General features: G+C 41.1%; 3 protein-coding genes across 5 annotated transcripts in view; 2 read left to right on the plus strand and 1 right to left on the minus strand.

The window, feature by feature from the left end:
* Positions 1-2,551, plus strand: part of icmt (isoprenylcysteine carboxyl methyltransferase) — a 23,874-nt gene extending 21,323 nt beyond the window's left edge. The window contains exon 5 of the mRNA XM_061973322.2: positions 215-2,551. Within this exon, the coding sequence (XP_061829306.1) occupies positions 215-394 (180 nt within the window). The 3' untranslated portion in view covers positions 395-2,551. The remainder of the gene's footprint in view (positions 1-214) is intronic.
* Positions 2,552-4,102: 1,551 nt separating this feature from the next.
* On the plus strand, positions 4,103-17,950 carry LOC133615018 (large ribosomal subunit protein eL22). 2 transcript variants are annotated; one of them, XM_061973355.2, is made up of 4 exons: positions 4,103-4,158; positions 15,372-15,482; positions 15,545-15,669; positions 17,768-17,950. In XM_061973355.2, exons 1-4 carry the CDS (start codon positions 4,147-4,149, stop codon positions 17,910-17,912), a joined length of 393 nt encoding a protein of 130 aa, XP_061829339.1. In that variant the 5' UTR covers positions 4,103-4,146; the 3' UTR covers positions 17,913-17,950. The 2 variants fall into 2 exon arrangements, with proteins under 2 accessions (XP_061829339.1, XP_061829331.1); XM_061973347.2 differs by having other exon boundaries at positions 4,120-4,158; positions 15,369-15,482.
* A 37-nt stretch (positions 17,951-17,987) lies between these two features.
* Positions 17,988-23,858, minus strand: part of rcc2 (regulator of chromosome condensation 2) — a 29,771-nt gene continuing 23,900 nt past the window's right edge. For both annotated transcript variants that reach the window (XM_061973338.2, XM_061973331.2), the window contains 6 exons: positions 21,010-21,176; positions 20,701-20,881; positions 20,435-20,540; positions 18,791-18,863; positions 18,649-18,726; positions 17,988-18,577 (listed from right to left, as the gene is read on the minus strand). In XM_061973338.2, coding sequence (XP_061829322.1) covers positions 18,473-18,577; positions 18,649-18,726; positions 18,791-18,863; positions 20,435-20,540; positions 20,701-20,881; positions 21,010-21,176 — 710 coding nt within the window. In that variant the 3' untranslated portion in view covers positions 17,988-18,472. The remainder of the gene's footprint in view (positions 18,578-18,648; positions 18,727-18,790; positions 18,864-20,434; positions 20,541-20,700; positions 20,882-21,009; positions 21,177-23,858) is intronic.

The following is a 23,858-nucleotide window of genomic DNA, read 5'->3' on the forward strand; positions in this document are numbered from 1 at the left end:
TTTTTTTCCCACACACATATATTGCGCTCTACTACGGTATCGAGCACTATTTTTTTGGATAACCTTATTAAGACATATATATATATATATATATATATATATATATATATATATATATATATATTTTTTTTTTTTTTTAGACTGTCTTTTTAAATATTGTTTCTGTGGTTGTGTAAAGTGTCATGTTTGCTAACAAGTAGGCGCTGCCTTGCAGGTCCTGCTGTGCAACCCCATATGTACTCTGGGCTACACAATAGCCAGCTGGAGGTTCTTCCGGGAGCGCATCGAGGAGGAGGAGATTTCCCTCATCAACTTCTTTGCCGAGGACTATGTGGAGTACAAAAAGAGGGTTCCCACTGGGCTGCCCTTCATCTCAGGAATCCGCGTCAACTAGGCCCCTAGGAGCGTCACTCCCGAGTGGGCTTGACTCCAAAAAGCAGGCCGGCCCTCTTGTCAGCGTGGTCACGGGGCCAAACGTGGGCTGGACCGCACTCACTCACTCGCTGGCGAAGACGCCACAGCGGGCACGGCGGCAAGCCAAGTGGACCGCTTTTACTTGACCAAACTCTACCATCCAGTTAGAGAGACCAAAACCTTTCACCGTGTATTCTAGTAGCACTTGTTTGCGGTTTTGTTTGCATGCTTGGACCATGCCAGCTGCTGCGCTCTTGTCCGTAGGGAGAGGGTTTTTGCTTTGCACAGGAACTTGTAAAAGCCCAGTTAGGCTGCAAAAAAAGGGATTCCGTATTAATATTACATCTATTTAATAATGTATCTAAATCAACTGTATTTAGCTAAGAGATAAATCATGGGTTAGAGGTTGGTACAATACTATTCCCAATGTTTAGGGTTAATTGTGTGTAAAGTTGTTTACATGTTGTCAAGGCAGGTAGCGATTGGACTAGTGATGCTGCTTCTACCTCCTGTAATTCATCTCCTTTATGCAGAGCAGCAAATTGTAACATTTCCTGCCTGGAAGGGCTGTGAACAAGTACAACATATAGTAAGATGTCAGTTTGCACATTTAGTGAGCAAACATTAAAAACATAAATACATACGTTTGTTTAGAGGCAAGAAACGGAAAGCACAAGCAATTGTGACGCAGTAAAGAATGACATCGTGCTCTTCAATGACAACTGCCCTCTTATTATTTATTGTACTTCTCTTTTTTTTTTAATGACAATAAATCCAATGTATAGCTCTCATATGTAGCAATGTTTACAAACGAACCTGGATGATATCACTTTGTTTTTAACTATTGTTTGCACCCATTATGTTGTCTTCATGCTCAGCAGGGCTGGTGAAATAGTGAGTGAAGCCACTGTGAAGTCCAATCAAGCACCGTCGATGTACCGTATTTTCCGCACCATAAGGCGCCCTGGGTTATAAGCCGCGCCTTCAATGAACGGCATATTTCAAAACTTTGTCCACCTATAAGCCGCCCCGTGTTGTAAGCCGCATCTAACTGCGCTAAAGGAATGTCAAAAAAACAGTCAGGTCAGTCAAACTTTAATAATATATTGAAAACCAGCGTGATGTGGGCGCGCATGGAGTCGTATATCAACATGGACGGAGCTGCGTGAAAAAAGCCACCCGGCCTCTTCGAGTAAACTTACCTTAACCACTCGCTCATCTTTTCTTCATCCATCCATCCCTTCGAGTTAGCTTTTATGATGACGCCGGCTGGAAAGGTCTCTTTTGGCAAGGTCTTCCTTTTGAATATCACCATGGGTGGAAGTTTCTGGCCATTAGCATGGCAAGCTAGAACCACAGTGGAGGATGACTTCTCATTCCCTGTGGTGCGAATATTCACCGTACGTGCTCCCGTTGTATCCACAGTGCGGTTCACAGGAATATCAAAAGTCTGTGGAACCTCGTCCATGTTGATAATGTTCTCTGGCCGGATCTTTTTTTCAGCTATCTTGTTTTTACAATATGCACGGAAAGTAGCCAGCTTTTCTTGAAAGTCTTTAGGCAGTTGCTGTGAAATAGTAGTCCGTGTGCGGGTGGAGAGATTGCGTCTTTTCATGAACCGGAAACCTGTCGCTTAGTAGGAGCCATTTTGTGGTCTTTACAGATGTAAACACACAAAGGAAATGAAACGTAATATCCGCGCTTCTTCTTCTTCTTCTACGTGGGCGGGTGGTTGCTTACAGTAGAAGAAGAAGCGCTTCCTGTTCTATGGGGGCGGGTGCTTACCTTGGCGGTTGCTTGCGTAGAAAAAGAAGCACTTCCTCTTCTACGGGGAAAAAAGATGGCGGCTGTTTACCGTAGTTGCGAGACCGAAACTTTATGAAAATGAATCTTAATATTAATCCATATATAAAGCGCACCGGGTTATAAGCCGCACTGTCAGCTTTTGAGTAAATTTGTGGTTTTTAGGTGCGGCTAATAGTGCGGAAAATACGGTAATCCATTTCATCACCTCTGCTCAGGCTAAAAACAAATCCCACTTTTCACAGTTTCTTGTAATTGTCTTGTTTTTGTTATCCTCATCAAGTGATCTGTTAGTTTTATTTCTGTAAACTTATTAAATTATTTGACAATTTAATTGGAGTCTTGCCATTTATGTACATAAAACGGCAGTTTTTACCTGGAACGTGAAAATAAAAAAAGCAATAATTTAGCCATAACTTGCTGCAAATGCTTTACGATACACTTTAAGGACAAAGCTTTAGGTTGATTATTTTTATTAGCTTTTTTTTTTTCCTTTTACTTTGATCCTTTTTACCTTTTTTTTTTTCTCACAGCTTTACTGGCCAACAAAAAGCTAAGCACAAGCCGCACTTTAGGAATGTTTGTGTATAATGTACAAATATTTATAGTTTTAGTGGTCTAAATGTTAGTCGTAAATATAGAACTTTATGAGAAGATATTCTGAAACCGTTGCAGGAAAAAAAAAACGTCACTTCATCAACGTTGCCAAATGTACAAAGTACAGCGTATTTGTACGATAACTTCACCATATTTACGTACACTATTCATAATTCCAAACATGAATATACGATTAATTTGACCCTGTCCATAATTGTCAATTAGTAAACGGTACACCTCCGCCCGGACTGCAGGTGCCCTAGAGGTCATATGCGGTCCTCTCCAAGGTTTCTCATAGTCATTCACATCGACGTCCCACTGGGGTGAGTTTTTCCTTGCCCTTATGTGGGCTCTGTACCGAGGATGTCGTTGTGGCTTGTGCAGCCCTTTGAGACACTTGTGATTTAGGGCTATATAAATAAACATTGATTGATTGATTGACTTTAAAGCATAACCAAGCATGCATCAATGTAGCTCTTGTCTCAAAGTAGGTGTACTGTCACCACCTGTCACATCACACCCTGACTTATTTGGACTTTTTTTTGCTGTTTTCCTGTGTGTAGTGTTTTACTTCTTGTCTTGCGCTCCTATTTTGGTGGCTTTTTCTCTTTTTTTTTGGTATTTTCCTGTCGCAGTTTCATGTCTTCCTTTGAGCGATATTTCCCCGCATCTGCTTTGTTTTAGCATTCAAAGACTATTTCAGTTGTTTTCATCCTTATTTGTGGGGACATTGTTAATTGTCATGTTCGGATGTACTTTGTCTTTGCTCCACATGTAAGTCTTTGCTGTCGTCCAGCATTCTGTTTTTGTTTACTTTGTAGCCAGTTCAGTTTTAGTTTCGTCTCACCGTCCTGCCTTTGTGTAGCCACGTGGGGGCGCTGTTTGCCACACTTCTGTCAAGCCTACGATTGCTGGGTGGCAATCACGTGACCTATAGGAATTTCCGGGGTTGTGAGTTGATGTAATGTTTTCCGAAATATTCAAAATAATCGGGTGTGTATGATAACATTCCTCTAAATACGACCTTCTGGTACGATAATGTCACATTTCCCTATTCTCATCTGCCAACGATGAGCAACATAAATAATCAATGATTCGGCAGTTGATTAGTAACGCGGAGTTTTGGTAATGTTTTCTTAAGGATTAGAAAAATCGTGTGTGTACGATATTGTTCCTCAAAATACGATAATTTTACCCATCTCGTACTAAAATGTGACATTTTCCTAATCCGGCGACGATGATCAGCCTCAGGATCAATGATTCGGCAATTGATTAGTAAGCCCTTTTAACGCATGCGCACTCTTTCTCGTTCTCTTTGCTAGCTTCTTCGCCATGGCGCCTATTGTAAGTAGAATCGCGTGTCAACAATCCAGTCAAACTGCACTTTTTCTTGTATGAAAATAACAAATAATAGCGCAGCTGTCGCCGTCGTCGTGTAACAACTGCCAGTGTCGAACAAGAGCCTTACGCGTGGCCTCGTTAGGTGTTTTTTAACGAGCACATTAGGTAGCTAAGTTTTTAGCGGCCTGTAGCTAACGTTAGCATCTCCGTGCTAACTCACCACGTTGTGGATCCTCGCTCCTGCTAGCTGACTAATGTCACCATTTAACTCTTTAAATCTTCACCGATACTTGTCATTATTTGTGATTTTATCTTTGAAATTAATGAAAACTTCAGTCTTGAATGTAGTAGTGTTACGTTTATGCTACGTTGGCTGCAGGTGAGCTTTTTAAACTATCTAGAACATTCTTTTTGTTCTGATGATACATTTACATATTCTCTTCCACAATCAATCCATTTTTAAAATTTCAAAGTTTACTTATATAGCCCTAAATCACAAGTGTCTCAAAGGGCTGCACAAGCCACAACGACATCTGATCCCACATCAGGGCAAGGAAAAACTTAACCCAATGGGATGACAATAAGAAACCTTGCAGGGGACCGCAGATATGGATCTAACATAATAGTGTGAGAGTCCAGTCCATAGTGGATCTAACATAATAGTGTGAGAGTCCAGTCCATAGTGGATCTAACATAATAGTGAGAGTCCAGTCCATAGTGGATCTAACATAATAGTGAGAGTCCAGTCCATAGTGGATCTAACATAATAGTGTGAGAGTCCAGTCCATAGTGGATCTAACATAATAGTGAGAGTCCAGTCCATAGTGGATCTAACATAATAGTGAGAGTCCAGTCCATAGTGGATCTAACATAATAGTGTGAGAGTCCAGTCCATAGTGGATCTAACATAATAGTGTGAGAGTCCAGTCCATAGTGGATCTAACATAATAGTGAGAGTCCAGTCCATAGTGGATCTAACATAATAGTGAGAGTCCAGTCCATAGTGGATCTAACATAATAGTGTGAGAGTCCAGTCCATAGTGGATCTAACATAATAGTGTGAGAGTCCAGTCCATAGTGGATCTAACATAATAGTGTGAGAGTCCAGTCCATAGTGGATCTAACATAATAGTGAGAGTCTAGTCCATAGTGGATCTAACATAATAGTGTGAGTCCAGTCCATAGTGGATCTAACATAATATTGTGAGAGTCCAGTCCATAGTGGATCTAACATAATAGTGTGAGAGTCCAGTCCATAGTGGATCTAACATAATAGTGTGAGAGTCCAGTCCATAGTGGATCTAACATAATAGTGTGAGAGTCCAGTCCATAGTGGATCTAACATAATAGTGAGAGTCCAGTCCATAGTGGATCTAACATAATAGTGTGAGAGTCCAGTCCATAGTGGATCTAACATAATAGTGTGAGAGTCCAGTCCATAGTGGATCTAACATAATAGTGTGAGAGTCCAGTCCATAGTGGATCTAACATAATAGTGTGAGAGTCCAGTCCATAGTGGATCTAACATAATAGTGAGAGAGTCCAGTCCATAGTGGATCTAACATAATAGTGTGGGAGTTCAGTCCATAGTGGATCTAACATAATAGTGTGAGAGTCCAGTCCATAGTGGATCTAACATAATAGTAAGGGTCCAGTCCATAGTGGATCTAACATAATAGTGAGAGTCCAGTCCATAGTGGATCTAACATAATAGTGAGAGTCCAGTCCATAGTGGATCTAACATAATAGTGAGAGTCCAGTCCATAGTGAATCTAACATAATAGTGTGATTTCAGTCCATAGTGGATCTAACATAATAGTGTGAGAGACCAGTCCATAGTGGATCTAACATAATAGTGAGAGTCCAGTCCATAGTGGATCTAACATAATAGTGAGGGTCCAGTCCATAGTGGATCTAACATAATAGTGAGAGTCCAGTCCATAGTGGATCTAACATAATAGTGAGAGTCCAGTCCATAGTGGATCTAGTTACAGTGTGAGAGTCCAGTCCATAGTGGATCTAACATAATAGTGAGAGTCCAGTCCATAGTGGATCTAACATAATAGTGTGAGAGTCCAGTCCATAGTGGATCTAACATAATAGTGTGAGAGTCCAGTCCATAGTGGATCTAGCATAATAGTGTGAGAGTCCAGTCCATAGTGGATCTAACATAATAGTGTGAGAGTCCAGTCCATAGTGGATCTAGTTATAGTGTGAGAGTCCAGTCCATAGTGGATCTAACATAATAGTGTGAGAGTCCAGTCCATAGTGGATCTAACATAATAGTGAGAGTCCAGTCCATAGTGGATCTAACATAATAGTGTGAATGTCCAGTCCATAGTGGATCTAACATAATAGTGTGAGAGTCCAGTCCATAGTGGATCTAACATAATAGTGTGAGAGTCCAGTCCATAGTGGATCTAACATAATAATGTGAGAGTCCAGTCCATAGTGGATCTAACATAATAGTGAGAGTCCAGTCCATAGTGGATCTACCATAATAGTGAGAGTCCAGTCCATAGTGGATCTAACATAATAGTGTGAGAGTCCAGTCCATAGTGGATCTAACATAATAGTGTGAGAGTCCAGTCCATAGTGGATCTAACATAATAGTGTGTGAGTCCAGTCCATAGTGGATCTAGCATAATAGTGAGAGTCCAGTCCATAGTGGATCTAACATAATAGTGAGAGTCCAGTCCATAGTGGATCTAACATAATAGTGAGAGTCCAGTCCATAGTGGATCTAACATAATAGTGAGAGTCCAGTCCATAGTGGATCTAACATAATAGTGAGAGTCCAGTCCATAGTGGATCTAACATAATAGTGAGAGTCCAGTCCATAGTGGATCTAACATAATAGTGTGAGAGTCCAGTCCATAGTGGATCTAACATAATAGTGAGAGTCCAGTCCATAGTGGATCTAACATAATAGTGAGAGTCCAGTCCATAGTGGATCTAACATAATAGTGTGAGAGTCCAGTCCATAGTGGATCTAACATAATAGTGTGAGAGTCCAGTCCATAGTGGATCTAACATAATAGTGAGAGTCCAGTCCATAGTGGATCTAACATAATAGTGAGAGTCCAGTCCATAGTGGATCTAACATAATAGTGTGAGAGTCCAGTCCATAGTGGATCTAACATAATAGTGTGAGAGTCCAGTCCATAGTGGATCTAACATAATAGTGTGAGAGTCCAGTCCATAGTGGATCTAACATAATAGTGAGAGTCTAGTCCATAGTGGATCTAACATAATAGTGTGAGTCCAGTCCATAGTGGATCTAACATAATATTGTGAGAGTCCAGTCCATAGTGGATCTAACATAATAGTGTGAGAGTCCAGTCCATAGTGGATCTAACATAATAGTGTGAGAGTCCAGTCCATAGTGGATCTAACATAATAGTGTGAGAGTCCAGTCCATAGTGGATCTAACATAATAGTGAGAGTCCAGTCCATAGTGGATCTAACATAATAGTGTGAGAGTCCAGTCCATAGTGGATCTAACATAATAGTGTGAGAGTCCAGTCCATAGTGGATCTAACATAATAGTGTGAGAGTCCAGTCCATAGTGGATCTAACATAATAGTGTGAGAGTCCAGTCCATAGTGGATCTAACATAATAGTGAGAGAGTCCAGTCCATAGTGGATCTAACATAATAGTGTGGGAGTTCAGTCCATAGTGGATCTAACATAATAGTGTGAGAGTCCAGTCCATAGTGGATCTAACATAATAGTAAGGGTCCAGTCCATAGTGGATCTAACATAATAGTGAGAGTCCAGTCCATAGTGGATCTAACATAATAGTGAGAGTCCAGTCCATAGTGGATCTAACATAATAGTGAGAGTCCAGTCCATAGTGAATCTAACATAATAGTGTGATTTCAGTCCATAGTGGATCTAACATAATAGTGTGAGAGACCAGTCCATAGTGGATCTAACATAATAGTGAGAGTCCAGTCCATAGTGGATCTAACATAATAGTGAGGGTCCAGTCCATAGTGGATCTAACATAATAGTGAGAGTCCAGTCCATAGTGGATCTAACATAATAGTGAGAGTCCAGTCCATAGTGGATCTAGTTACAGTGTGAGAGTCCAGTCCATAGTGGATCTAACATAATAGTGAGAGTCCAGTCCATAGTGGATCTAACATAATAGTGTGAGAGTCCAGTCCATAGTGGATCTAACATAATAGTGTGAGAGTCCAGTCCATAGTGGATCTAGCATAATAGTGTGAGAGTCCAGTCCATAGTGGATCTAACATAATAGTGTGAGAGTCCAGTCCATAGTGGATCTAGTTATAGTGTGAGAGTCCAGTCCATAGTGGATCTAACATAATAGTGTGAGAGTCCAGTCCATAGTGGATCTAACATAATAGTGAGAGTCCAGTCCATAGTGGATCTAACATAATAGTGTGAATGTCCAGTCCATAGTGGATCTAACATAATAGTGTGAGAGTCCAGTCCATAGTGGATCTAACATAATAGTGTGAGAGTCCAGTCCATAGTGGATCTAACATAATAATGTGAGAGTCCAGTCCATAGTGGATCTAACATAATAGTGAGAGTCCAGTCCATAGTGGATCTACCATAATAGTGAGAGTCCAGTCCATAGTGGATCTAACATAATAGTGTGAGAGTCCAGTCCATAGTGGATCTAACATAATAGTGTGAGAGTCCAGTCCATAGTGGATCTAACATAATAGTGTGTGAGTCCAGTCCATAGTGGATCTAGCATAATAGTGAGAGTCCAGTCCATAGTGGATCTAACATAATAGTGAGAGTCCAGTCCATAGTGGATCTAACATAATAGTGAGAGTCCAGTCCATAGTGGATCTAACATAATAGTGAGAGTCCAGTCCATAGTGGATCTAACATAATAGTGAGAGTCCAGTCCATAGTGGATCTAACATAATAGTGAGAGTCCAGTCCATAGTGGATCTAACATAATAGTGTGAGAGTCCAGTCCATAGTGGATCTAACATAATAGTGAGAGTCCAGTCCATAGTGGATCTAACATAATAGTGAGAGTCCAGTCCATAGTGGATCTAACATAATAGTGTGAGAGTCCAGTCCATAGTGGATCTAACATAATAGTGTGAGAGTCCAGTCCATAGTGGATCTAACATAATAGTGAGAGTCCAGTCCATAGTGGATCTAACATAATAGTGAGAGTCCAGTCCATAGTGGATCTAACATAATAGTGTGAGAGTCCAGTCCATAGTGGATCTAACATAATAGTGTGAGAGTCCAGTCCATAGTGGATCTAACATAATAGTGTGAGAGTCCAGTCCATAGTGGATCTAACATAATAGTGAGAGTCTAGTCCATAGTGGATCTAACATAATAGTGTGAGTCCAGTCCATAGTGGATCTAACATAATATTGTGAGAGTCCAGTCCATAGTGGATCTAACATAATAGTGTGAGAGTCCAGTCCATAGTGGATCTAACATAATAGTGTGAGAGTCCAGTCCATAGTGGATCTAACATAATAGTGTGAGAGTCCAGTCCATAGTGGATCTAACATAATAGTGAGAGTCCAGTCCATAGTGGATCTAACATAATAGTGTGAGAGTCCAGTCCATAGTGGATCTAACATAATAGTGTGAGAGTCCAGTCCATAGTGGATCTAACATAATAGTGTGAGAGTCCAGTCCATAGTGGATCTAACATAATAGTGTGAGAGTCCAGTCCATAGTGGATCTAACATAATAGTGAGAGAGTCCAGTCCATAGTGGATCTAACATAATAGTGTGGGAGTTCAGTCCATAGTGGATCTAACATAATAGTGTGAGAGTCCAGTCCATAGTGGATCTAACATAATAGTAAGGGTCCAGTCCATAGTGGATCTAACATAATAGTGAGAGTCCAGTCCATAGTGGATCTAACATAATAGTGAGAGTCCAGTCCATAGTGGATCTAACATAATAGTGAGAGTCCAGTCCATAGTGAATCTAACATAATAGTGTGATTTCAGTCCATAGTGGATCTAACATAATAGTGTGAGAGACCAGTCCATAGTGGATCTAACATAATAGTGAGAGTCCAGTCCATAGTGGATCTAACATAATAGTGAGGGTCCAGTCCATAGTGGATCTAACATAATAGTGAGAGTCCAGTCCATAGTGGATCTAACATAATAGTGAGAGTCCAGTCCATAGTGGATCTAGTTACAGTGTGAGAGTCCAGTCCATAGTGGATCTAACATAATAGTGAGAGTCCAGTCCATAGTGGATCTAACATAATAGTGTGAGAGTCCAGTCCATAGTGGATCTAACATAATAGTGTGAGAGTCCAGTCCATAGTGGATCTAGCATAATAGTGTGAGAGTCCAGTCCATAGTGGATCTAACATAATAGTGTGAGAGTCCAGTCCATAGTGGATCTAGTTATAGTGTGAGAGTCCAGTCCATAGTGGATCTAACATAATAGTGTGAGAGTCCAGTCCATAGTGGATCTAACATAATAGTGAGAGTCCAGTCCATAGTGGATCTAACATAATAGTGTGAATGTCCAGTCCATAGTGGATCTAACATAATAGTGTGAGAGTCCAGTCCATAGTGGATCTAACATAATAGTGTGAGAGTCCAGTCCATAGTGGATCTAACATAATAATGTGAGAGTCCAGTCCATAGTGGATCTAACATAATAGTGAGAGTCCAGTCCATAGTGGATCTACCATAATAGTGAGAGTCCAGTCCATAGTGGATCTAACATAATAGTGTGAGAGTCCAGTCCATAGTGGATCTAACATAATAGTGTGAGAGTCCAGTCCATAGTGGATCTAACATAATAGTGTGTGAGTCCAGTCCATAGTGGATCTAGCATAATAGTGAGAGTCCAGTCCATAGTGGATCTAACATAATTGTGAGAGTCCAGTCCATAGTGGATCTAACATAATAGTGTGAGAGTCCAGTCCATAGTGGATCTAACATAATAGTGTGAGAGTCCAGTCCATAGTGGATCTAACATAATAGTGTGAGAGTCCAGTCCATAGTGGATCTAACATAATAGTGACAGTCCAGTCCATAGTGGATCTAACATAATAGTGACAGTCCAGTCCATAGTGGATCTAACATAATAGTGAGAGTCCAGTCCATAGTGGATCTAACATAATAGTAAGAGTCCAGTCCATAGTGGATCCAACATAATAGTGAGAGTCCAGTCCATAGTGGATCTAACATAATAGTGAGAGTCCAGTCCATAGTGGATGTAACATAGTAGTGTGAGAGTCCAGTCCATAGTGGATCTAACATAATAGTGTGAGAGTCCAGTCCATAGTGGATCTAACATAATAGTGTGAGAGTCCAGTCCATAGTGGATCTAACATAATATTGTGAGAGTCCAGTCCATAGTGGATCTAACATAATAGTGTGAGAGTCCAGTCCATAGTGGATCTAACATAATAGTGTGAGAGTCCAGTCCATAGTGGATCTAACATAATAGTGTGAGAGTCCAGTCCATAGTGGATCTAACATAATAGTGTGAGAGTCCAGTCCATAGTGGATCTAGTTACAGTGTGAGAGTCCAGACAGGTCAGCAGCACAGAGACGTCCTCAACTGATGCACAGATGAGTGGTCCACTCCGGGTCCCGACTTTGAACAGCTAGCGCTGCATCTGTGGTCACCTAATCTCTGCGCCCCTCTCCACGAAGGAGAGTGGAGCAGAAAAGAGATGGCAGATCAACTGGTCTTGCTGGTAGACGGCTGCGTTGACCCTGGATCTCAGGAAACAGAGTGGACCGACACCAGCAGATGACATGGCACCCCAAACCATCACTGATGGTGGAAACTTTACACTAGACTTCAGGCAACGTGGATCCTGTGCCTCTCCTGTCTTCCTCCAGACTCTGGGACCTCGATTTCCAAAGGAAATGCAAAATTTGCATGGTTGGGTGATGGTTTGGGGTGCCATGTCATCTGCTGGTGTCGGTCCACTCTGTTTCCTGAGATCCAGGGTCAACGCAGCCGTCTACCAGCAAGTTTTAGAGCACTTCATGCTTCCTGCTGCTGACCTGCTCTATGGAGATGGAGATTTCAAGTTCCAACAGGACTTGGCGCCTGCACACAGCGCAAAATCTACCCGTGCCTGGTTTACGGACCATGGTATTTCTGTTCTAAATTGGCCCGCCAACTCCCCTGACCTTAGCCCCATAGAAAATCTGTGGGGTATTGTGAAAAGGAAGATGCAGAATGCCAGAGCCAAAAACGCAGAAGAGTTGAAGGCCACTATCAGAGCAACCTGGGCTCTCATAACACCTGAGCAGTGCCAGAAACTCATCGACTCCATGCCACGCCGCATTAACGCAGTAATTGAGGCAAAAGGAGCTCCAACCAAGTATTGAGTATTGTACATGCTCATATTTTTCATTTTCATACTTTTCAGTTGGCCAACATTTCTAAAAATCCCTTTTTTGTATTAGCCTTAAGTAATATTCTAATTTTGTGACACACGGAATTTTGGATTTTCATTTGTTGCCACTTCAAATCATCAAAATTAAATGAAATAAACATTTGAATGCATCAGTCTGTGTGCAATGAATAAATATAATGTACAAGTTACACCTTTTGAATGCAATTACTGAAATAAATCAAGTTTTTCAAAATATTCTAATTTACTGGCTTTTACCTGTATATATATGTGTGTGTATTAGGGCTGCAACTAACGATTAATTTTATAATCGATTAATCTGTCGATTATTACTTCGATTAATAATCGGATAAAAGAGACAAACTACATTTCTATCCTTTCCAGTATTTTATTGGGGAAAAAAACAGCATAGTGGCACCATGTAGTGGACATTGTGGATGCAGCATACAGCAATAATAAGACAGAAATGTAAGTCATCAGATCAGAAGTGAATCAGATATTGTACACGTTTCTGTTGTGAATAATAAAGTATTAATATTAGGCTGCCTCTGTATAATAGCATGAAATATTCCAGCACCTTCATAACGTTTAGTTATACTAAAGCGTCACTCAAATCTAAATATATTGATACATTGATCCATTATGAAACCAACCTGAGATATTTCTGTCCGTTACGTTTATTTCCAAATTGGTAAGCGTGCGTTTTCTCTCTCAAAACGGAGTCAAATGTGGCGGAGACACATTATCGGCCCCGCGTTGCAACAAAGGCATAACGTTACTCACAAAAAAGCTGAACTCATGAATACCTGTTGCCACTATGGACTTAAAAAGTTAGGTACTGTGAGTTCTTGCCTTCATCCATGGCTCCAACATGTTTCCTCTTCAGCTGCTCCTGAAGCAATGTTGTACTTCCGTGCCAACGCTCTTCTTTCAAGTCTTTAAAGTGAAGTGTTCCCACACTTTTCACCACTTAGGTGGTACACTTTTCTCCATTGAAGCAATAACCTCAAGATGTTTTTCTGCTGAACTATCCGTACTGTTTTCCTGCGCCATTTTTCCAATGTTTCCAGACGGCGTGGTCACGTGAGCTGCACATGACACATCATTGGCTCGCTTGCCTCCACCTCATGACACATAGCCTCAGCGCCGCACTGCCACTGTTTTCTACTGTTTTTGTACTTATTTTAATTATTGTTTATCAGCTGTTTGTAAATGTTGCAGTTTATAAATAAAGGTTTATTTAAAAAAATTAAAAAAAAGCCTCCGCACATGCGCATAGCATAGTTCCAATGAATCGATGAAGTCATCGCCAACTATTTTTATAATCGTTTTAATCGATTAGTTGTTGCAGCCCTAGTGTATATATATATATGTATATATATATATATATATATATATATATATATATATATATACATACATATATATACATATATATATATACATACATATATATACATATACATATATATAAGTATGTGTGGGGGAAAAAATCACAAGACTATTTCATCTCTACAGGCCTGTTTCATGAGGGGGGTTCCCTCAATCATCAGGAGATTTTAATGGGAGCATTCACATACCATGGTTTATATAGGGCACAGAGTGGGTGGGTACAGGCTGGCGTAGGGGCGTGGTGATTGGCTCATGTGTTACCTAGGAGGTGTTTCCGTCTGTGGCGGCATGCTGTTACAATTTCGCTGCGCTTGTTGAGGGATGACAGGTCTGGACGGTAAATAATAAACAGTTTCTCTTTCAAGCATAGGTTGCATCTTTTATTACCACTATTGTAAGGTGTGCTGGATGCAAGAATTTGCCATGTTATTGAATATTCAACATTATTGTCTTTGAGGTCCCAAATGTGTTTGCTGAGTTCTGTGGTATTCCGCAGGTTTTTGTTCCTGAAAGAAGCCTTGTGATTGTTCCATCTGGTTTTGAACTCCCCCTCGGTTAATCCTACATATGTGTCGGATGTGTTGATGTCCTTGCGTGTTACCTTAGATTGGTAGACAACTGATGTTTGTAAGCACCCCCCGTTGAGAGGGCAATCAGGTTTCTTTCGACAGTTGCAGTCTTTGTTGGTTTTGGAGTCGCTCTGTCTGGGGGCCGACGGCTCATTTGCAATTGTTTTGTTGTGGTTTGAGATAATTTGTCGTATATTGTTCATGCAGCTGTAGCTCAATTTAATGTTGTTCTTGTTGAATACTTTTCTTAGGGTGTTGTCTTTGGGAAAGTGTTTGTCAACAACACCCTAAGAAAAGTAGGGTGTTGTTATTACCACTATGGACTGTTAATAATACCTTATTAAGACATATATATATATATATATGTCTTAATAAGGTTATCCAAAAAATAGTGCTCGATACCGTAGTAGAGCGCAATATATGTATGTGTGGGGAAAAAAAATCACAAGACTATCATCTCCTGATGATTGAAACAGGCCTGTAGAGATGAAGTAGTCTTGTGATTTTTTTCCCCACGCATACATATATTGCGCTCTACTACGGTATCGAGCACTATTTTTTATTATATATATATATATATATATATATATATATTTTGTAGCAAGTGTAATATTTTAATGGTAGACAGGGAGACATGAAAATAATATGTTACAGTAATGGAGACGAGACGTAACGAAGGCATGAATAATGATCTCAGCCTCGCTAGTAAACGACATGGAACACATTTTAGTGATATTACGGAGATGAAAGAAGGCTGTTTTAGTAACACTTTTAATGTGTGACTCAAAAAAATGCAGTATGTGTGTGTGTCAATGCTGTAAACAGTGTGTGTGTGTGTGTGTGTGTGTGTCAATTAACACAATGTGTGTGTGTATGTGTGTCAGCAGCAGAAGAAGCAGAACAGTGGTAAAGGTGGCAAGAAGAAGAAGCAGGTCCTTAAATTCACATTGGACTGCACCCACCCAGTGGAAGATGGCATCATGGACGCTGCCAACTTTGTAAGTTGTCTTGTTGTCGCCGCTGACACGTGACCACCACTCATGACTTCCTCCACTTCCAGGAGCAGTTCCTCCAGGAGCGCATCAAGGTGAACGGTAAAGCTGGCAACCTTGGCGGAGGTGTGGTGTCCATCGAGAGGAGCAAGAGTAAGATTACCGTCTCCTCAGAGGTGCCCTTCTCTAAAAGGTGTGTCAGCACAACTCTACACTTGAACCTCAAACTGCTTCATAAGCAACTTTCATTACCAGTACATCTGCAAAAAAGTCCTGGCTCATGTATGTTGAGGTTTTGTCACAGAAATCCAGTTTTTCACCTGTGCCAACGTACCATACCTGCACACTTTGAAGGAAACACTATTTGGGATTTGTCTCCACTAAGTTGCAATTTAAAATCTCTCAATTAGAGATCAGCTTTTTTTTTCACGGCTGATAGCAAAGTACCGTATTTTCCGCACCATAAGGCGCCCTGGGTTATAAGCCGCGCCTTCAATGAACGGCATATTTCAAAACTTTGTCCACCTATAAGCCGCCCCGTGTTGTAAGCCGCATCTAACTGCGTTAAAGGAATGTCAAAAAAACAGTCAGATAGGTCAGTCAAACTTTAATAATATATTAAAAACCAGCGTTCTAACAACTCTGTTCACTCCCAAAATGTACGCAAATGTGCAATCACAAACATACGTATATCAACATGGACAGAGCTGCGTGAAAAAAGCCACCCGGCCTCTTCGCGTAAACTTAAACTTACCTTAACCACTCGCTCATCTTTTCTTCATCCATCCCTTCGAGTTAGCTTTTATGATGACGCCGGCTGGAAAGGTCTCTTTTGGCAAGGTCTTCCTTTTGAATATCACCATGGGTGGAAGTTTCTGGCCATTAGCATGGCAAGCTAGAACCACAGTGAAGGATGACTTCTCATTCCCTGTGGTGCGAATATTCACCGTACGTGCTCCCGTTGTATCCACAGTGCGGTTCACAGGAATATCAAAAGTCAGTGGAACCTCGTCCATGTTGATAATGTTCTCTGGCCGGATCTTTTTTTCAGCTATCTTGTTTTTACAATATGCACGGAAAGTAGCCAGCTTTTCTTGAAAGTCTTTAGGCAGTTGCTGTGAAATAGTAGTCCGTGTGCGGATGGAGAGATTGCGTCTTTTCATGAACCAGATCCCTGTCGCTTAGTAGGAGCCATTTTGTGGTCTTTACAGATGTAAACACACAAAGGAAATGAAACGTACGGTAATATCCGCGCGCTTCTTCTTCTTCTACGCGGGCGGGTGGTTGCTTACAGTAGAAGAAGAAGCGCTTCCTGTTCTATGGGGGCGGGTGCTTACCTTGGCGGTTGCTTGCGTAGAAGAAGAAGCACTTCCTCTTCTACGGGGAAAAAAGATGGCGGCTGTTTACCGTAGTTGCGAGACCGAAACTTTATGAAAATGAATCTTAATATTAATCCATATATAAAGCGCACCGGGTTAAAAGCCGCACTGTCAGCTTTTGAGTACATTTGTGGTTTTTAGGTGCGGCTAATAGTGCGGAAAATACGGTAATATTCATGTTTGCATCACTTGTCCAGCTCGTGTAATACTCATGTTTACATCACTTGTCCAGCTCATGTAATACTCATGTTGACATCACTTATCCAGCTCGTGTAATACTCATGTTTACATCACTTGTCCAGCTCATGTAATAGTCATGTTGACATCACTTATCCAGCTCGTGTAATACTCATGTTTACGTCACTTGTCCAGCTCGTGTAATACTCATGTTTACATCACTTGTCCAGCTTGTCCAGTTTTGTTTACCCAAACATTTAATAGTCAAATACAAATAAGACAACAAGCAAAGTATTAATGTTCTAAAGTCAATGTGTAACGGCAGATTTAGATCATCTACATCATTTGTCTGAAAAGCAGATTGAAAAAAAAATGCAAAAAAATACTTTTTTGAAGAATTGTTGCAAATAATCGCGTTTCATTCGAAAATTGATTTTTTTTTACACCCTTTTTGACTAATAACTGATATCGGCCCTGACAAAAACACATGGGAGGATTTCTACCTGTGAATCTCTATAAGCTAAGACTTTGCCACAGCAAAAGGAGAAAACTGACTTTTGAATATTTTAAAAAAAAGTCATCCGCAACACAAACTCAAATTAATGAATAAAACAAGTGATCACCTAAGCCTAGATTTTAATTGTGGTTTTCATGACCATATTTGGAGTGTTGAAATGGCCGCGGTCAACCAACAAATGCATTCTTTTCAACTTTGACATCTTGTTTGTCGTTCAGATATCTGAAATACCTGACCAAGAAGTACCTGAAGAAGAACAATCTTCGCGACTGGCTGCGCGTGGTGGCCAACACCAAGGAGAGCTACGAGCTACGTTACTTCCAGATCAACCAGGATGAAGAGGAGGAGGAAGACGAAGATTGAGTTCAGATTTTGTACATTGAAATAAATGTTTTCAGTCATTGCTTGTATTTTTCTTCATGTACAACAACACAGGAGAAGAGTTTACACATCTTTTATTGGAATGAAAATGTAACCAGAACAAGCATCATTGAAAAACCCCCAAACAATAACCCAGATTGTGAAGAAAAGGAATGTAACAAATGGAGTTTTGGTCCCCTGCTGAGAAAGTGAAAGCAGCCGTAAATTGGACTTTTCAAATACTGCTACACAAAACAATGACATGAATTTTAACAATATGACAAAAGATAGATTTTTTTTGGGATGCACGTCCCTTGCAGAGGACAAGGGCTTGACGTAAACCAAGACCACACAAGTGAAAAGGTCTCAATTGTTCAGCTGGAACAGTTTATGGAATTTTTTAGCTCGTCTGTGTTTTTTTTATCCAAATGTGTGACAAAGCGAGCCCCTGGTGGATGAGATGTCAGATCTCTTGAGGGAATTCAAGAAGACGTCCCAGCTCCCTGAAAAGTTGTTGTGGTCCGCCGAGGTCTCTTGTGAGCCAGCTGGAGGCGTGGCCCCGCTCAGATTGTTCGGGGATTGTACTCCGGCAACTTTTGCACTTTCTCCTGCTCCGTCTGAGTGTCCTGCCTGGCAATGACCATGGAGTGACAGTAGCCCATCACCACCTGCAACACAAGGCCCAGTCAGGACGTCTTCTCACACACTTCACTGTCTCATGCCTTGCTCAAGAGCACACCTGTTCAATATAAATGCCATCCAGGGTCTTGACTTCCTGGGCGGTGGTGGAGGATTTAGCTTTGTTGTCTCCATATCCCTACAGGGAGGAAGGCAAGACTTTCATTAGCGTTTGCGGTAAAAAGGTCACATGACCAACTTACCAGCTCTCCATATGTTGGCGATGGCCCCCAGCTGATGGTGCTCTCGTCCGCAGCAATGATGATGCTGCTCTTCCTGCACACATCAACACATCAACCAGCACAGACGGAATGAGAAGACAACGAGAAAGAACGAGAGATAAAGAAGGTGAAGATGAAGATACGGACAGAAAAGGAAAGGAGAGCAAGACAGGAGAACAAAGTGGAGGGAAACAAAAAACGGAAAAAAGATGGAGAGAAAACTGGGGAGAGAGAAAGAGGAAAAATAATAGAAAGAAATAGAAGACAGCGATAGAAATGGAAGAGAGAAGGAAAGAGAAACAGCATGTATGTAGTAATATGTAAACAGAAGTAGGTAGTAATATGTAAATAGTATGTACATAGTAGTATGTAGTAATATGTAAACAGGAGTATGTAGTAGTATGTAAATAGTAGTATGTACCGTATTTTCCGCACTATTAGCCGCACCTAAAAACCACAAATTTACTCAAAAGCTGACAGTGCGGCTTATAACCCGGTGCGCTTTATATATGGATTAATATTAAGATTCATTTTCATAAAGTTTCGGTCTCGCAACTACGGTAAACAGCCGCCATCTTTTTTCCCCGTAGAAGAGGAAGTGCTTCTTCTTCTACGCAAGCAACCGCCAAGGTAAGCACCCGCCCCCATAGAACAGGAAGCGCTTCTTCTTCTACTGTAAGCAACCACCCGCCCGCGTAGAAGAAGAAAAAGCGCGCGGATATTACGTTTCATTTCCTTTGTGTGTTTACATCTGTAAAGACCACAAAATGGCTCCTACTAAGCGACAGGGATCCGGTTCATGAAAAGACGCAATCTCTCCATCCGCACACGGACTACTATTTCACAGCAACTGCCTAAAGACTTTCAAGAAAAGCTGGCTACTTTCCGTGCATATTGTAAAAACAAGATAGCTGAAAAAAAGATCCGGCCAGAGAATATTATCAACATGGACGAGGTTCCACTGACTTTTGATATTCCTGTGAACCGCACTGTGGATACAACGGGAGCACGTACGGTGAATATTCGCACCACAGGGAATGAGAAGTCATCCTTCACTGTGGTTCTAGCTTGCCATGCTAATGGCCAGAAACTTCCACCCATGGTGATATTCAAAAGGAAGACCTTGCCAAAAGAGACCTTTCCAGCCGGCGTCATCATAAAAGCTAACTCGAAGGGATGGATGGATGAAGAAAAGATGAGCGAGTGGTTAAGGTAAGTTTAAGTTTACGCGAAGAGGCCGGGTGGCTTTTTTCACGCAGCTCCGTCCATGTTGATATACGACTCCATGCGCGCCCACATCACGCTGGTTTTTAATATATTATTAAAGTTTGACTGACCTATCTGACTGTTTTTTTGACATTCCTTTAGCGCAGTTAGATGCGGCTTACAACACGGGGCGGCTTATAGGTGGACAAAGTTTTGAAATATGCCGTTCATTGAAGGCGCGGCTTATAACCCAGGGTGGCTTATGGTGCGGAAAATACGGTATGTAGTAAATAGTAGTAGTATGTAGTAGTAGTAGTAGTAATAAGTAAATAGTAGTTGTAGTATGTAGTAATAAGTAAATAGTAGTAGTAATAAGTAAATAGTAGTTGTATGTAGTAATAAGTAAATAGTAGAAAGTACCCGCATGCCAGACTGCGTATTTTCCAACCACAAAGGTCTTGCACAGCTTTGGGGTACATGGTGGACTCTCTGGACGTGTTGGTCACTCCCCAGAAGAACAGACTTCCTGCACACAACACTCACTTCAGTACTGGGACTACTAACTAAGGACAATACTCACTTCAGTACTGGGACTACTAACTAAGTACAACACTCACTTCAGTAGTGGGACTAGTAAGTAAGTACAATAGTCAATAGAGTAGTGGTACTAGTAAGTAAGTAGTTACCCATCTCGCTGATAGCAAAGGAGCATTGGTATCCAGTGTAGATGTGAGCTGCTCCTCTTCCAGGGATGTCAAAGAGTTTAACCAGACGAGGAACCATCTCATCTTTCTGCTCCGTGTGACCCAGACGACCATAACCTCCAAAACCCCAACTGAACACTCGCTTCTGGGAGTCCAGCACCAGCTGCACACACACACACACATTACTTACTATACACACACACTGGCATATGTACACACATGACTCCTGCACACACAGTGGTATACAGGATACTTGTGTAGACAATACTAAAAGTGTGCATGAGGTCTCACCGTGTGATTGGCTCCACAGGCCACGTCCCGGACGACCACGTTGGGCACGGGCATGACGGGTCCATCCTTGGACTTCTCGATGAAGATGGCGACTCGGCGAGGGATGATTTCACAGTCAAACTCGATGCGCTGAGCACGAGCGATGAACTTACCGTCGCTGTTGTGTCCTGCAACACAACAAGCACACACATTTGGGGGTCACCTCAACAACATGACGGTTACTGTGAGCAAGGTTGCATTCACTAACCCCGGAATTTTGAGCATCAACATTACAATATGCAAGTGGATTTTGTTGTTGCACAATCTCCATGTTGTGTATTGCTGCAATAATTATCACTATTTATTGTGGTTTTATTCCTTATGTACTACTTTTGTTATTGCAGTATTTGAATTACTAACTTAAATGTCACAACATGTTGTCAAGTTATTTTTGACTGAAACGTGCAGGCACACTTTGGACCTATGTGGTAGTAATGTGGCTTTAAATGTAAATGAAACCCACACCCCTAAACACAATCTCCAGTAGGAGTTCTCAAACTTTTTGTCACCAAGTGCCACCTCCAAAAACACTTGGCTCTCCAAATGAACATTAAAACACAGTAGCGTAGTAGGCCATAGTATTCATTAAAAACAATTTCATTTAACAAGTATATTGGACATTTTTGGCCACTGTAACATTACACACAGTTTGAACAGTAACACTGTTTGAATATAGGAACATAAAACACTGTACTTTAATCAAGTGATTCTTTGGCGCACCACTAGATGGAGCCAGTTTGAGAATCACTGATATTGTCATTTAAGCCTTAAACGTAACAATAACATATTGATTAGGGCTGTCAACGTTAACACAATAACTATAAGTTGCTTTAACATCCATCATTTCTTTCATGTGCGATTAACGTCCTGACTCTTTATTGACCCTCAGTCCTTTCCGTAGAATGGGTAAACGTAATGGCGTTCACTTACTGTTGAGGCACAAGCGGGACAATAGCGAGCATGACACACAAAGAAAAAAGACATTATGGAACTCTCAGATATATATATATATATATATATATATATATATGCATATGTATGTGTGTATATTAGGGGTGTAACAGTACGTGTATTTGTATTGAACCGTTTCGGTACGGGGGTTCCGGTTCGGAGGTGTACCGAACGAGTTTCCACACGGACATATTAAGTACGTTGTGTAAACAATGCACACCGAGGCACAACACACGGCATGCTAGCAGCTAACGGGCTAGAATAGACTGACCATACGTCCTCTTTTCACCGGACATGTCCTCTTTTGCGGAGCTGTCAGGGCAGAGTTTCTTAAATGCCTCAAATGTCCGGCATTTTGAGTTAGGGTTGCGTGTATTTTCAATGTACGTTCAGGGTTAAGAAGGGGTTAAAAACAAAACAAACAGCAGCATTGGTGAGGGAGGGGCAGAGACAGAAAGAGAGGCTCTGCTTTTTATCCATAGATTTATCACATTTAATTTGTTATTATCTATAGCAGGGGTGTCAAAAGTGTGCCCTGGAGGCCATTTGCGGCCCACAGCTAATGTTTTAAAGGCCCACGGCACATTCTAAAAATACTATTCAAATAAACAAAAACATAACAAAAGTGAAATAAAAAAGCTTAAAAGGTTACCGTATTTTCCGCACTATTAGCCGCACCTAAAAACCACAAATTTACTCAAAAGCTGACAGTGCGGCTTATAACCCGGTGCGCTTTATATATGGATTAATATTACGATTCATTTTCATAAAGTTTCGATCTCGCAACTTCGGTAAACAGCCGCCATCTTTTTTCCCGGTAGAACAGGAAGCGCTTCTTCTTCTACGCAAGCAACCGCCAAGGTAAGCACCCGCCCCCATAGAACAGGAAGCGCTTCTTCTTCTACTGTAAGCAACCACCCGCCCGCGTAGAAGAAGAAAAAGCGCGCGGATATCACCGTACGTTTCATTTCCTTTGTGTGTTTACATCTGTAAAGACCACAAAATGGCTCCTACTAAGCGTCAGGGATCCGGTTCATGAAAAGACGCAATCTCTCCATCCGCACACGGATTACTATTTCACAGCAACTGATATTCCTGTGAACCGCACTGGATACAACGGGAGCACGTACGGTGAATATTCGCACCACAGGGAATGAGAAGTCATCCTTCACTGTGGTTCTAGCTTGCCATGCTAATGGCCAGAAACTTCCACCCATGATGATATTCAAAAGGAAGACCTTGCCAAAAGAGACCTTTCCAGCCGGCGTCATCATAAAAGCTAACTCGAAGGGATGGATGAAGAAAAGATGAGCGAGTGGTTAAGGTAAGTTTAAGTTTACGCGAAGAGGCCGGGTGGCTTTTTTCACGCAGCTCTGTCCATGTTGATATACGTATGTTTGTGATTGCACATTTGCGTACATTTTGGGAGTGAACAGAGTTGTTAGAACGCTGGTTTTTAATATATTATTAAAGTTTGACTGACCTATCTGACTGTTTTTTTGACATTCCTTTAGCGCAGTTAGATGCGGCTTACAACACGGGGCGGCTTATAGGTGGACAAAGTTTTGAAATATGCCGTTCATTGAAGGCGCGGCTTTTAACCCAGGGCGCCTTATGGTGCGGAAAATACGGTAAATGTAATTTAGAAAAAGTTGCAATGTTGACTAATAAAACAAAGCTGTTTTTTTTTCTTTCAAACTGTCATTGCTCAAAACATAATATTGAATCAAAATCAATGTTATTATGAATTATTGACCTATCCAAGGTTCCCATTACTTCACATCAAATATTACACTAAGAAAAATATTTTTGGTGGAAGATTTTACAAATTTAGTAAATAAATAACCCAAAAATGTATA

The sequence above is a fragment of the Nerophis lumbriciformis genome, linkage group LG01 (genome assembly GCF_033978685.3).
Source record: "Nerophis lumbriciformis linkage group LG01, RoL_Nlum_v2.1, whole genome shotgun sequence".
NCBI classification, from domain to species: domain Eukaryota; kingdom Metazoa; phylum Chordata; class Actinopteri; order Syngnathiformes; family Syngnathidae; genus Nerophis; species Nerophis lumbriciformis.